We start from the raw sequence: 12,501 nt of genomic DNA, 5'->3' as shown, positions 1-12,501 counted from the left end.
CTCTAATTAAAATGAATTAAATTAAATTAAATTAAATTAAAAAGACTGCATCAAGACAGATCACTGCAGTGGTTACATGGGGGAGAAAAATCACTGTGCTCTGCAGAAGGCAGAGTTTTTGTAACATACATATTTCTACTCTAATAAAAACTCTTGAGTTGTGACCTGTCTAGAAACATATTTGGGAGTTGCCTGAAGATACAAGGAACGGTGAATCACTTCAGATAGACCTGCCACTCTTCCCTGACATCTTTTTCCATGTGAACCTGGGAACAGTATCTATGATGCTCCTTTTGGACAAGGCTTTTCACACCTCTGTGCAAAATCTGACTCTTTGGAGAGTGTAGGAGATGCCTCAAAGTGCTGTTAAATGCCTAAAGCTAATTTAAACACATTGTGTAAACTAATAATAAAATAATTCATGATGAAAGAGTAAAGCAGGGTATCTTTGTGGGAAGACCAAGAATGATTATTTGTAAATACCGTCAGATACTGCAGATCTGTGTAGATTTAACTGTGACAATTTGAATAATCTGATTATATAGACTTTATGCTGTATCCTGGGAAATAGATCAGTGAATGAATAACATATAAAAGTATAACAAGAAAATATCAATTCCCAAAAAACATTCCTTGTATCAGAGGAAAACTGAAGACGTCAGCAAGAACAGCTGCACTAGCAAACAATAAGAGGGAGTTAATTTGTGTCTAAAAATGATCAATATGAATGGAATTTCACAACATCCTTCCAAACACCTTTTGGGCTTTAAGAAACCCATAAAGATGCTATTCAGAATGTGAAATTTTTGTAATTTAAAAAAGAACAGCTATAGGAACTGTGGCTCTCTAGGATGCACTAACTGCCCAACATCCCTCACAACACAAATTCCCTTCAGGTGAGTGATACCAGCAACTGATTTGGAGATGCACCTGTGTCCTGGGAGACCTGCTGACCAACACAGCCCACAGCACTTAAGAGAGGATGGGCAGGAAGAGGAAGCACCTCTCAAGTTCTTCTGTTGAGAGCAGACTTTGTTTGTTTGTTTGTTTGTTTTTCTGAGATAGAGTTTGAAGTAGGATGGTTCTAAAGGCACGTAAACAGAAGACATAGAGACCCCAAAGTTTGAAGAATAACAGCTGGTTTTTTTGGTAAGTTGTCATGTCTTTCTAAACAAACTTTGTTCTTACTGAGTAAACTAGAAATACCCATGATGAGAAATGTGTAAAGGGGTGGGATTTTAAGTTCAGTGAAACAAATGCCTACCTAAAGACTGTGCCTTATCAAAACACATGGCCTGTTTACCAGTTTTTAGTAAAAAATGTGACTTGAAAACTTCTCTTTAACTTTCCCACTTTACCCAACACTTGAGAGTACCTAGAAAATAAATACCATTCAGATGACAACTGCACTGATTAATATTTTTGTAGCTGAAGACATACAGGCATCACAACTCTAGCTTACATTTTCAAAGAGAAAGGCAAATCAGAGCCCTATACCTGTTTACTTACAAACAGAGGACTAAGGACTCCCTAGCAACAATAAACACTAATTTTAAGAAGTAACCAATTATATAGATAGAAGCTGCAGTTCCACAGAGAACAGAACCCATGTGGGCAAATACTTAAAAGAAATGTTCTGTAGAAGAGTGATTTTACTATGTTATTTAACTGAGTAACTTGAAAAACTGTGATCCTCCAAGTTAATTCTAAACATGGTGATGTGAAAACATTGATTGGTTTGGATCAAAAGACATAACTGTCCCACTGGTGTAGGACTTATCTACTGATTTTCTTCAATTTTAGTTGAAGTTCACAATCTGGCCAAAATAAACTGTTATCCACAAAAGCCAACACTTACAGGAAAAAAGTCCATGTGTATGTCACTACAGCTTCACCTCTGCCACACTGTAGTAACTGCTGCTAGTTCTCCACTCCAGGGAACTGCTGTCTCACCAAGTTCATCTTTGTTTGGATTTGTGGCCAGTTTTACTCTGGTGGATAAACTGAATGCTCATAATGGTCTCTCCAATTAAGTCTTTAGTCTTATAAGTTAAAATATTTGTTTTCTAGTACCATCATGAAAATATTCCCTTTCTGCTTTAACTTCTGTGTGTTCTGTATTTCTCCAGCTTGAGATGGATCACCACAGGAATGGAATAAAAATTCTGAAGACTTCTGAGGTAGGCTAAGTTCATTAATATAAAAGTAACTGAGCATGACATTGTGTTAAGTGTTTATTGTTGTGTTTTACCTTTCTTAGTAAAAATCCCAAGCCCCTCTGTTCAGTAGCCATGACTTTACCAGGCTTCAGTTGGTGTTGGTGTTGCTTAGCTTCCTTCAGCACAGCCAAAACACTGATATTTCTAAGCCCCTGAAGTTCTCTCTGCCTGCTGCAGGGCCCTGGGGTGCCCAGGGTAAGGCTCACATCTGCCAGCTCTGCAGGAGACGAGGCAGAAGCCGTACAGAAATAACGGCTCTGCAGCATCAGCAATATGTGGAAGACCTTTACAGTTCCATTTCAAGTGCACATTCCTGCACAGTTAGGAGGGGAATTGAACAGATTTTTGTCCCTGAGATTTGCTGATGAGCTCGTACTCTCCCTGGATGTGTCTGAGCACAGACTCCAAAACCAGCTTTTTCTTAGGCAGTAAGAATTTAAAAACAGACCTATATGCATTTCTTAGTTTACCTCTTGTTTTACAAATCAAAGTGAAAAACTGATACCTAGAATGTTCAAAGTCCACATTTACCATAATGTGGGAAAATGTTGATGAAATATGATTTATGTGGTTTATGCTTTAAGGCTTTAGCTTTTCTTTAATAGCTCCAATCACAAGAATCATAAAGGGAAGGACTGTTTGCCACAGCAGATTTTAAGGTTGAGAAAACTGGCTGAAAGAAAAATGAAATTCTGACCTCAGGTCAAAGCAGGTTTAAAAAGCTTTTAAACTACTTTCCTAGCATGCCTATTAAAATTATGGTTTGAAGCAGATAAAAGCTATTATTAAAGCCTGACCTTTGGCCATTGCTGCTGAAAAACAATCTTAAACTAAAATTTGGTTGTTTTAATTCAACATTATTTCGTGGTAGATCCTTTTGTGGTAGACAGGGTCAACAGCTGGCTCTTAAATGCTTGAAAGGTAATGCTTTAATAAAGAAAAAGCCAATACATAACACCTTATCATTTTTGTTCACTAGGTTGATCCTGTGAAGTATTTAATAATCTCACTTCCTATTAAAAAGAATGCTCAGCTCATTGTTGGATAATGATTTTTATGAAATTAGACCCAACTACAAAAATTATCTTGAGTCAGATTCTAAGGCAGAAAACCTGAGAACAATATATATGCAGTAAGCAGAGAACAAAAGTGCTTCAAGAATGAATTAGCAGTAGTAGCAGTATTCCCCTCAGTGCAGCTGGATCTCTGGTGGGTGGTTTTGGTTTTTTCCTTCCCCTGATACACCTAAGCTTTTGCTACATCATCCTGTGCAAAAGAGAAGTTTCCCAACTGCTGTTCTTGCAGCCTCTTTCTGTACAAGCAGTTTGTGTATTTGCTGGCCATACTGAAAGGGATTTGCTCTGTACTGTGCTGCAGTCCCGGATGGTTTCGTGACCTTGTGCCTTACAAGGAGGAATTCAGTTTGGTGTTCCTCTGACTCTCAGACTTTTGAGTTTGTCACTTCCTGAGTAACTACATTGCAGCAGCTTATATGCCAATTTAGAAAATATCCTAGGAACAGTCTTTTTAAGATCTCCTTGTCGCCATTACCAACACTATGAACACCACGTACTTCTCAATGTGTGTGGTAAATTCTTCAAAGGAGTCTCTGCTAGTAAGTGCTAAAGACTAATTAATTAAAATCAAAAACTTTTTCCATGCTATACAAACCAACTTTGTGTCTCTCACCCCAAGCTATCTTTAATACAGTGTAACTAATAGCAAACACTCAAACACTAATATCCATTTCTCAAGTGGATTTTAAACTACTTTATAAAGATAGATATAAAAAATGAGGAGGAGGTGATAACACATACTTGACTATATATCTCTGTGAATTAGAAGTCCAACCCAAAAGTTATCCATCCAAATGCCTTGTACCGTAAGCTCCTTGGCAAATGAAATGCCTGTGCTGTATTTCATCTTGTACTGAATAGTACATAAATAATTGCTACAGTTCCCAACAGATGTGACTTTGGGTGTGACAAACTGCACAGTGAATCAGCAGTAGGATCAAGGACAGAATTGGAGTCTGTCCCCCAGATGAACTTGCTGAGCCACTGCTCTACTTTTACCACTACCTACCTTGACCAATGCCTTAAAATGCTGAATTATTTAGCATCAAGTTTACAGATACGCTTTTTTAATAGTAAGACACCTCTATACTGAGATATTTTGGTACATGGGGGGGGGAAAGTAAGTCTCTGTTCTAATGGTTTTCTAGGCAAAGAGTTGTTCTTTGAGTCTTAAACCATCTTATAGCTGGCTAAACCAGCAATGTGGCAATGTTATTGTGGGCACAAATGATACACGTAGCTACTCACTACTGTCAGTGTTATATATATTTTGAGCTTTCACAATGAAGTGGTGAAACCAAGTGGAGAAATAATGTTAGGAAACTGAGATTACACAAAGGAAACAACACAGCTCTTGTGCTTTGGAACAAATAATAAATTTTGGCCGTACAGGAGTCCAATAAGCAAACACTGTGGCAAGCTGGGAAGCGTTCTCTGGGGTGTTGCTGCATGCACTTAATCTAGTTTAGAGATTACTACTAAACTAGTAATCTCCAAAGAAGCACCACAATAGTGGATTTGCATGTTATTAAGTTTGAAAAATGTTTCTGGTGTGCATTCTTACCTGCTCGAACCCCTTCGTAGAAGTCCTGGCCTTTCTGAAAGATCATTAAAAAAAAAAACAAAACACTTGTAACATGACAGATTCAATCTGTCAATTTATCTCATCTCCCCCTACCCCGCTTCTGCTTGAAATGCAAGTTCTCAAGATCCAGTTAAATCCTGCTTGTACTGTTCTTTTCTAGGCTTTCTCTTTACTTATTAAAGAGCTCTACACCTCCTTGCTTAAATGCAGCCACATCTCTTAAAACCAGTCTGTTGAGCTGGAGCTGATCAACCAGAGTTCCCACAGTGCAAGTCCTCTCTCTGTGCTGCATCTCTTTTTCTAAAGAGCTTTGCATGATGGGGGCTAAGGTGTGTCAGATCAGAAATTCCTCTGAGAAAAGCCACTCTTCAGGAGCTGTGATGTATTCTGCATACTTGGAACACTTTGCAGTTAAATGGAATCCTGTAAACATGCAGTTATTTTTTGATAAAGGTAAATATAAGACTTAATCCCTAGCAGTGGAGCAACAATACTAGTTTCAGGAAAGCTATGGCAAGGATACTGTCAGGCATTACAACACATCAGAATTAGATAGATTTTTTTACTTCTAAGCATTTACTTTAATCACCACAAGTCACTTAATTGGATATATAATATATATTTTAAAATGTGACAAGACTAACAATAAGGCTGCCATGGGGAAGCTCTATAAGGTATTTGTTCAGGTAATTCAGTTAGCAGCTCTGTTCTACTGAAAGGATCACTTTCTTGTGTGTTATCCAAGCACTCAGTCCTTAGTGCAAATACTACTAAAATCTATTGTTGTCTATAAAAAATTTATCACAGCACTCCTGAAAGGCAGTGATAAACAACTACTCCCATCCTTCTGCTGGAAATTGAGGCACCGAGGACTAAGTAATTTAAACAGAAAATCTGTTCAAGAACACCAGTTTTCAAATTATGGTCCAAATACAAAACTATCCATATATTAATATTCTCATAGTTTTTTAACAGAAGCCCTCTACCACTCCCACCTGACCATCATTAATGTAGTCTCTTTCAAGGTGCATATAAAGCACACAAAGATGATACTGAAAATTAAAACCTGTAAACTATGATCCCTTGATGTAATCTACATAAAACCCAGTCTCTGATAAACTGCTCCTCCCCTGTGGCTGGCAAGGGACAAAGGGCACAGCTACTTGCTTACCATGCATGCTTGGCTTAGTCTGTATTCCATCCTGAGTACCTCTTGCAAGCTCATGGAAGCTCCTTCTCTGAGCTGTCTGAGAGTCAACTTCAAGGATGTAGGTGACATCTTATTAATAGTCTGGGGAAGACATTAACAGTATTTTTATTCTGTTCAATTTAGACACATTTTAAAGTCTGCCACACTTTAAACTTTGTGAAGTAGATGATGGCACTCTTTTCCCTGAGCTCACTTTTGTCACACCTATTCCTCCTACTCCCTCCCACCATGCTGTTACACTAAATGAACTTCCTTCCATAAACTTTTATCAGCAAGAACTCTAGGATGTGTAGCATCACTCATGGAAAGAACTCCTGAGATTGCATAATTTTTTATCAAATTACTACTAACCAGAGAATCTAATGCAGTTTGAAAGCCATTTCCAAACCATCTTTTGGTTAAGTGAACGTGAGCGCTGTAAGCAATTATACTTCATTTTTGAATATCATATTTATAGTCTAAATTGCTCTTAGATGTTACTGATATTGTAGCTGATATTAGTATTGCAGAGTACTTCAGTTTTATTAGGTACAATAGCATAGTAAGGTAATAGTAGTGAGATTGGCAACAAACTTTACTAGTTGCTTTGTGAACCTTTAAAAAGACTACACAATATGCAAAGAAGAAAATTTTGGAAGAAAAAAATATTAAAATAAATCAAACATAAATGCATATTTATCCAAGCTGCTTATCTGGCATCAACAGATACTGCAGTAATTCAGCCCTACATTGCTTTGTTGATAGGAAGCCTGGAGGTCTGGCCTCCCTTCTTTTGACAGAACTGCAGGCTATAAATATCACCCAACACACAGGATCTGTTTAAGGCACACAAACAAATGCTGGGAATCTGGCTCTCATGAGTATCCTTCGATTAAGAGCATGCCAGTCAACAGTAGGGGGAAGTGGGGAGAAAGACAGAAACCTAGTTAAGAAAAAAGAACTGAGCTTTAAAGCTTTATGGGTTGTGGGGAAAAGGAACTAATTCTTATTGTTGCTCATCTTTTTTTCTTAAACAAGACTCTTCTTCCCTGTAAATCCAACTAATAGCTCTTTATCATTCCCAGTACAATAGACATTTCCTCATAATTAGGACATTTTCCCCACTACTGAAAAGCGGCAGATGGTAAGATTTGCCTCTTTACATTATTTTCATTGCAGACATTAGGCTCCTTACCACAGACTGAAATGGCAGGTTTCCAGTCATCAACAGTAACGTTTTTGCTAGCTTCCAATTACCCTTCATCCCTCTCCAGACACCAGCTGATACAGCAGTGACCCATTTTGCCTAGTTAAGCTGGAAAATATGCAATTGCTATACAAACAGGAGGCCTTAAAAGCACTGGTTCTGTTGTTCTGTTGCTTGCATGTTGACCACTGTGTTTGGGAGAGAAGCTGGCCAAGGAAGAGCCAATGCTGGCTCCCAGTGCCAGCTGTTCCTGAGTCCTGGTCAAGCACTCTAACAATAAGCTGCCTTTCAGCAGATAAAGAAATCTGCTACACCTCTCATTACATCATTCTGTAGTTCTCAGATGGGTGGCAGCTCTTCACTGGTCACCTTATTTCCTGTAATATGCTCTTGCTGGCTTTACCTTTCAACTGGACCTTTCTACCTTTGAGTTTCACATTCTGTCATTGAGATCAGACCAGGCTAAATGGTGTGCACAGTACAGCCAGATGGTTCGATGGGTGAAATGGCAATGGCAAGTTCTTTCTGGTCAAAGAAAGCACTGGAATGGGGAAGATCTGAAAACAGCACTTAAGGCAGCTGCTGGATGCACTAGACTAGTTATCTTGGTGTATCAGTGAGGTTGAAGGTGGAGGAGGTGCTGGTATAAATCAAGCTGAAGGAAGAGGAACTAGGCAAGAAAATGGGTAGGTGTAATTGCAGAAAAATGAGTCACCAGTGTATCTATAAATAAATTCTCTGTACAAAAAGGAGGGGATTGGTGCTAGGGAACAAGCCTGAAAAAGAGAGAGGATAGGCTGAAGAGGGGAGTACTAAAATGCAAAGAAGTCTTCAGAGAAGTATTTGACATCTGATTCAGTACCTTTCAGACCATCTTGGTTTTGTCATAATGATCCCAAAAGCTACAAGCTGAATTTACAGTAGACCTGAATGCCAATAAGGTACTATCAGAAGGTGACTGAATTAAGTGGCAGTGGCTCAGTGGAGTCCCTTACAAGATTAACAGGAGGCATAGTGACTTTCTTTCACTTAAACAAACAAAAACCTCCCAGAGGCCCAATACTTCACTCCCCTTGCAATAGATGAAGATACACATCTCTTAATTCAGTTTTTGGTTTTATGAATCTTTCACAGAAGAAATTAAGTATCTGATCCTACAATCTCACTTAATCCTACTGTTTAGCACAGAATGTATGCTGTTAGAAACTTGTCTGTAACATGTATTTGTTGACACTAATAAGTCTTGGATCTGGAGAAAATGTGGGATTTGTTTTGTGGGGGTTTTTCCCATGGACTTCTGTATGGACTGAAGCAACTCATACTGACGTAGTCTTATCTCTTGAACACAACAGACAATTGTTCAGAAACTTTGGTCAACTCCAAGGACATTCAGTTATGAATCACATGAAAGAAAAAAGCCACTATAAAGTCCTATTAAAAACATGAAATAAGAAAACTGAAGAAGCAGCATTTTTTTTGTTCAGGAATAAAAAAAAATCAGTTACACGAAACTGTAACTTTGAAGTAGATGATGAGGTTTTAAACTATTTATTTAAACTACAACTAAAACTATTAAACAAATGTACCCCACTAAACAAGGAAAAGGAACAGGGTTGTGTGGGTTTGGTTTGGATTTTCTTTTTTGGGGGGGTTGTTTTTCTATATGTATAATAAGGCAGATCTGAGTTATGAGGCTGCAAATGAAGGAATAAAGTTGAGCAGGTTTGGGTAACTACAGCAAACCTGGCAGAGCAAACCATCTAGTTAATGTATTTCAGTAACAAAGTGTTTCCAGACACCTTGTATCTTTTGTAGTAGAAACTGTATTTTGAACAAAACACCCTGTAAGGGCTATGGGCTATTTTAAAATAAATTCCACTAGGTCTGATTATGTTTTAAAGTGACATAAAATGGTATGAAATTAACTTAGGAAAAGCTACATGCAAATAATTCTTGACGGTTTTCAACCTCCACTGAACCTGATCAATATAATACTCCTGCAGAATTATATCAAACGTTATAAAATCTACAAATAAAATACTGTCTTTTAACTCAATACTATAAAGAATAAGAGCCACCAGAAGTGACTACTATTAACATGCTATCAAACTGTCTCAACCAACCTTAATGTAGTTATTTTCCCTGCCATCTATAACAGAGAGGAAAAAGTGAAGAACTGAATCACAGAGTCTATATGGGTTGAAGGAAAATGGTACAGTTCAGATTTATAAACACATAAAATTTTTATTTTGGCACCAGCTCATTTTACTGCTTTATCCAATGAAACCTGAATACAAGGGGGAAAAATGAGCTTTCTCTTTTATTCAATTTTGCTTTTATAATACATGTGCTAAACTTCTTGCAATGTACTAGGCATAATGGTTGGCACAAAGATAATGCTAGAACTTCCTTTCTCAAAAACCGTTTGACAGTTCCAGTGACAAAGTGTTATATCTTTAATTAAAAACTAAAAAGTAAAGTATATCTATGACAGGATGTCTAATGTTAATGATACTACCTTCTAAAATTCCTTCTGCCCAAATGAAGGTCAGAAGATGATGGCTGTTTTATTTTATTAAAAAAGCAAGATTTCTTAATGACACTTTTGTTGAAGAAATGCTAGAGTTCTATCCAATTGCAACTAATATTTCACTAGTTTGAAACCAAACTTTTACAAGGCACCTGAATACAGATAATTCAAAGGAAAAAAGAAAATACACACATTATTTATAAATGAATATAAGTTGCTTCTTGCTTTTGAGGCTGAAGTATGAATTCTGTGTAGTATTGCTGTACATTTTTTGAGTAGTGACTATGTGATTCTGTGAGCAGTGACAGGACCCAAGGGAATGGTCTCAAGTTGTGTCAGGGGAGGTTTAGGTTGGATATTAGAAAAAGGTTCTTCACCCTTGGGTGCCCCAGGTTGGGCACTGAACAGGCTCCCCAGGGCAGTGGGCACAGCCCCAAGGCTGAGAGACCTCAAGGAGTGTTTGGATGATGCTCTCAGGCACATGGTGTGACTCTTGTTCTTGGGGTTGTCCTGTGCAGGGCTAAGGGTTGGACTCAATGATCCCTGTGGGTCCCTTCTAGCTCAGCATATTCTGTGATTCTGTGATACATCCAACACTCAGGAATGCATTAAAAAGATCAAAAATACTTTGTGATGATAAATTTTTTTGCTGTTTACCCAAATGAGGTATCTGGAATGGAAGAAAAAGAACAACACTGTTCTGGCTCTGGTTTATTCCAACCCTTGGCAGTAAAATGAGAAGCTATAAAAGGGAATGTTTATCCCCAACATCCCCTTGAGGGGGAAAAGGGAAGGGCATTTTGGGTTTTTACTAATTACAATTTTATGCACCACATGACAATACTCACATTGTGTAGTTTTACAGAGTTTTGCTCTTGTCTGAACAGCACTACTGAGAATCCCTCAGGACAATATGGGAGAACCTGAGGATCTCAGTCTAGTGTCCTATTGGTGTTATGCAGTATTAGTTATGTTAATAGGGTGAATAAAGTCTACCCTATGATAAGAAAATACACACCCAAACCTAAAATTTTTAACAAAAACAACATAGAAGACATTACCTCCAGCTGCTTCATGGCAAAAGGAGAACCATCTTGCTTTAATTTTTTGACAATTTCTTCCATGCTATTTGCTGAAAAAAGACTAAAATTAAAATAAATTAGTCCATGAACTGCTTCAGCCTTCCACTTACCTATGAAGGGTGAGTAGCACTCACATTACAAACAGTGTAACCAGTTGATTTGGCTTTTCTTAGCAATGTGTTCCATGATGTTCCCTTTCAAGTAACTTGGTTGTCAGGCATCTCCTCTCCCTTTACAATTCTCTAGTGTTTCAATAAACCTCACTCACAAACTCTGTTATTTATCTATAAACTTCCATTACTCCCATCAGTCTTATCTGTATTTTTATAGCACATCAAATCCTTAGCTATTAGCTCCCTTCTACCAGTTTGGTGTCAACATCTTTTGTCTCTAAACCTAGTTACTGCCATCCTTCTTCAAGAGTTTTAGCTGTTTCTTGTCACTCTCACTTATTTCTCCTTCCTTCTGTGATACACAGAAGTTCCAAGCAGTCACAGAAATGGCCTTAAAACAGTGAGTATAAATGTGCTACATAACATTCCCTATTCAACTTGACAATTTCTCTCACAAATCCCCATCCAATTTCTATAGAAAATGTTCATCCTAATGTGCCATATGGTAGTTGCTTAATATAAGGGTGCATGACTCAGGCAAATATGCTCAAGTACTTAATATACTGATAAGTGAAATACTTAATGAGCTTCAGATAAAGCTCTCTAAAGACAAAACAGTTATTTAAACTTGGATGTCATTTCTCTCACCTTATCTGCAGAATACTGTTACTTGATTTAACTTCACATTATCTATCCACAATAATAAATGAAAAAAGATTGCTAAATACCTGTTAATTTTCTCCATGTGCTCATCAAGTACAAACTTCTTTTCTTGATCAACTGTGCACTATTTAAAAAGCAAATACCTGTTTTACTTGGTTATTTTAGACTGAAAATGTTATCAGTACTGAAAAATTTCAATGCCTTGTGTTACAGAAATATCATAAATGAACAGTTAATATTCATAAGACAGTGACATTTTTAATGAATTACAGTTTTGCAGTGTGTATAAATGAAATTGTCACTTTATTCTGTGAATGTTAAAGATGTTGCCTCATAATGCAGTGCTTGCTCTGAGCTACTATGTATGCATATTCGACTGGGTGGCTATCTTGTACACAAGTAATTCTGATTATTCTATCAAAACATTTATATAAAATGCACTAAGGAAGTCAGTATAGATAAATCTACCCAAAAGCCTGAGATAGTTTTAAAAGAAAGCTTCATTTTCTTAAAAATATTCAGACGTATATTTAGGCATTTTTAATGACAAAAAAAAAAGGCATTTCTCTTCCTTATCTTTTCTATGTCATTTTGCAAAATTTTAGATAGCTGAAGTGTGTGAAAGACCCATTGGCCTTATGTGGAAAGGCTGTCAAATGTCTCACATCTTCACATTAAGGGGTTTAGGACATAAGCAGATGTTTCAGGATCAGCAGCTGAAGCTGAGAAAGATTCCCTGTCATTTCAGCTCTGATAACTAAAAATACACAGCCTCCTTTTCTGTATACTGCAATATATAATCACTCCTATTTCACAGCTTTCTATTTTGTGAGAATA

The 12,501-nt window shown here is 37.3% G+C and overlaps 1 protein-coding gene across 5 annotated transcripts in view; it reads right to left on the bottom strand.

Annotated features, from left to right (window-relative positions):
- Positions 1-12,501, bottom strand: part of HIBCH (3-hydroxyisobutyryl-CoA hydrolase) — a 47,513-nt gene that overhangs the window by 2,062 nt on the left and 32,950 nt on the right. For all 5 annotated transcript variants that reach the window (XM_051787810.1, XM_051787812.1, XM_051787815.1 and 2 more), the window contains 4 exons: positions 11,730-11,788; positions 10,868-10,949; positions 6,052-6,171; positions 4,860-4,893 (listed from right to left, as the gene is read on the bottom strand). In XM_051787810.1, coding sequence (XP_051643770.1) covers positions 4,860-4,893; positions 6,052-6,171; positions 10,868-10,949; positions 11,730-11,788 — 295 coding nt within the window. The remainder of the gene's footprint in view (positions 1-4,859; positions 4,894-6,051; positions 6,172-10,867; positions 10,950-11,729; positions 11,789-12,501) is intronic.

The sequence above is a fragment of the Manacus candei genome, unplaced genomic scaffold (genome assembly GCF_025592945.1).
Source record: "Manacus candei isolate 608988 ecotype Guabito, Panama unplaced genomic scaffold, ASM2559294v1 h1tg000023l, whole genome shotgun sequence".
NCBI lineage: Eukaryota > Metazoa > Chordata > Aves > Passeriformes > Pipridae > Manacus > Manacus candei.
The sequence above is the reverse complement of the archived record's forward strand: the minus strand, read 5'-3'. Positions and strand labels throughout refer to the sequence as shown.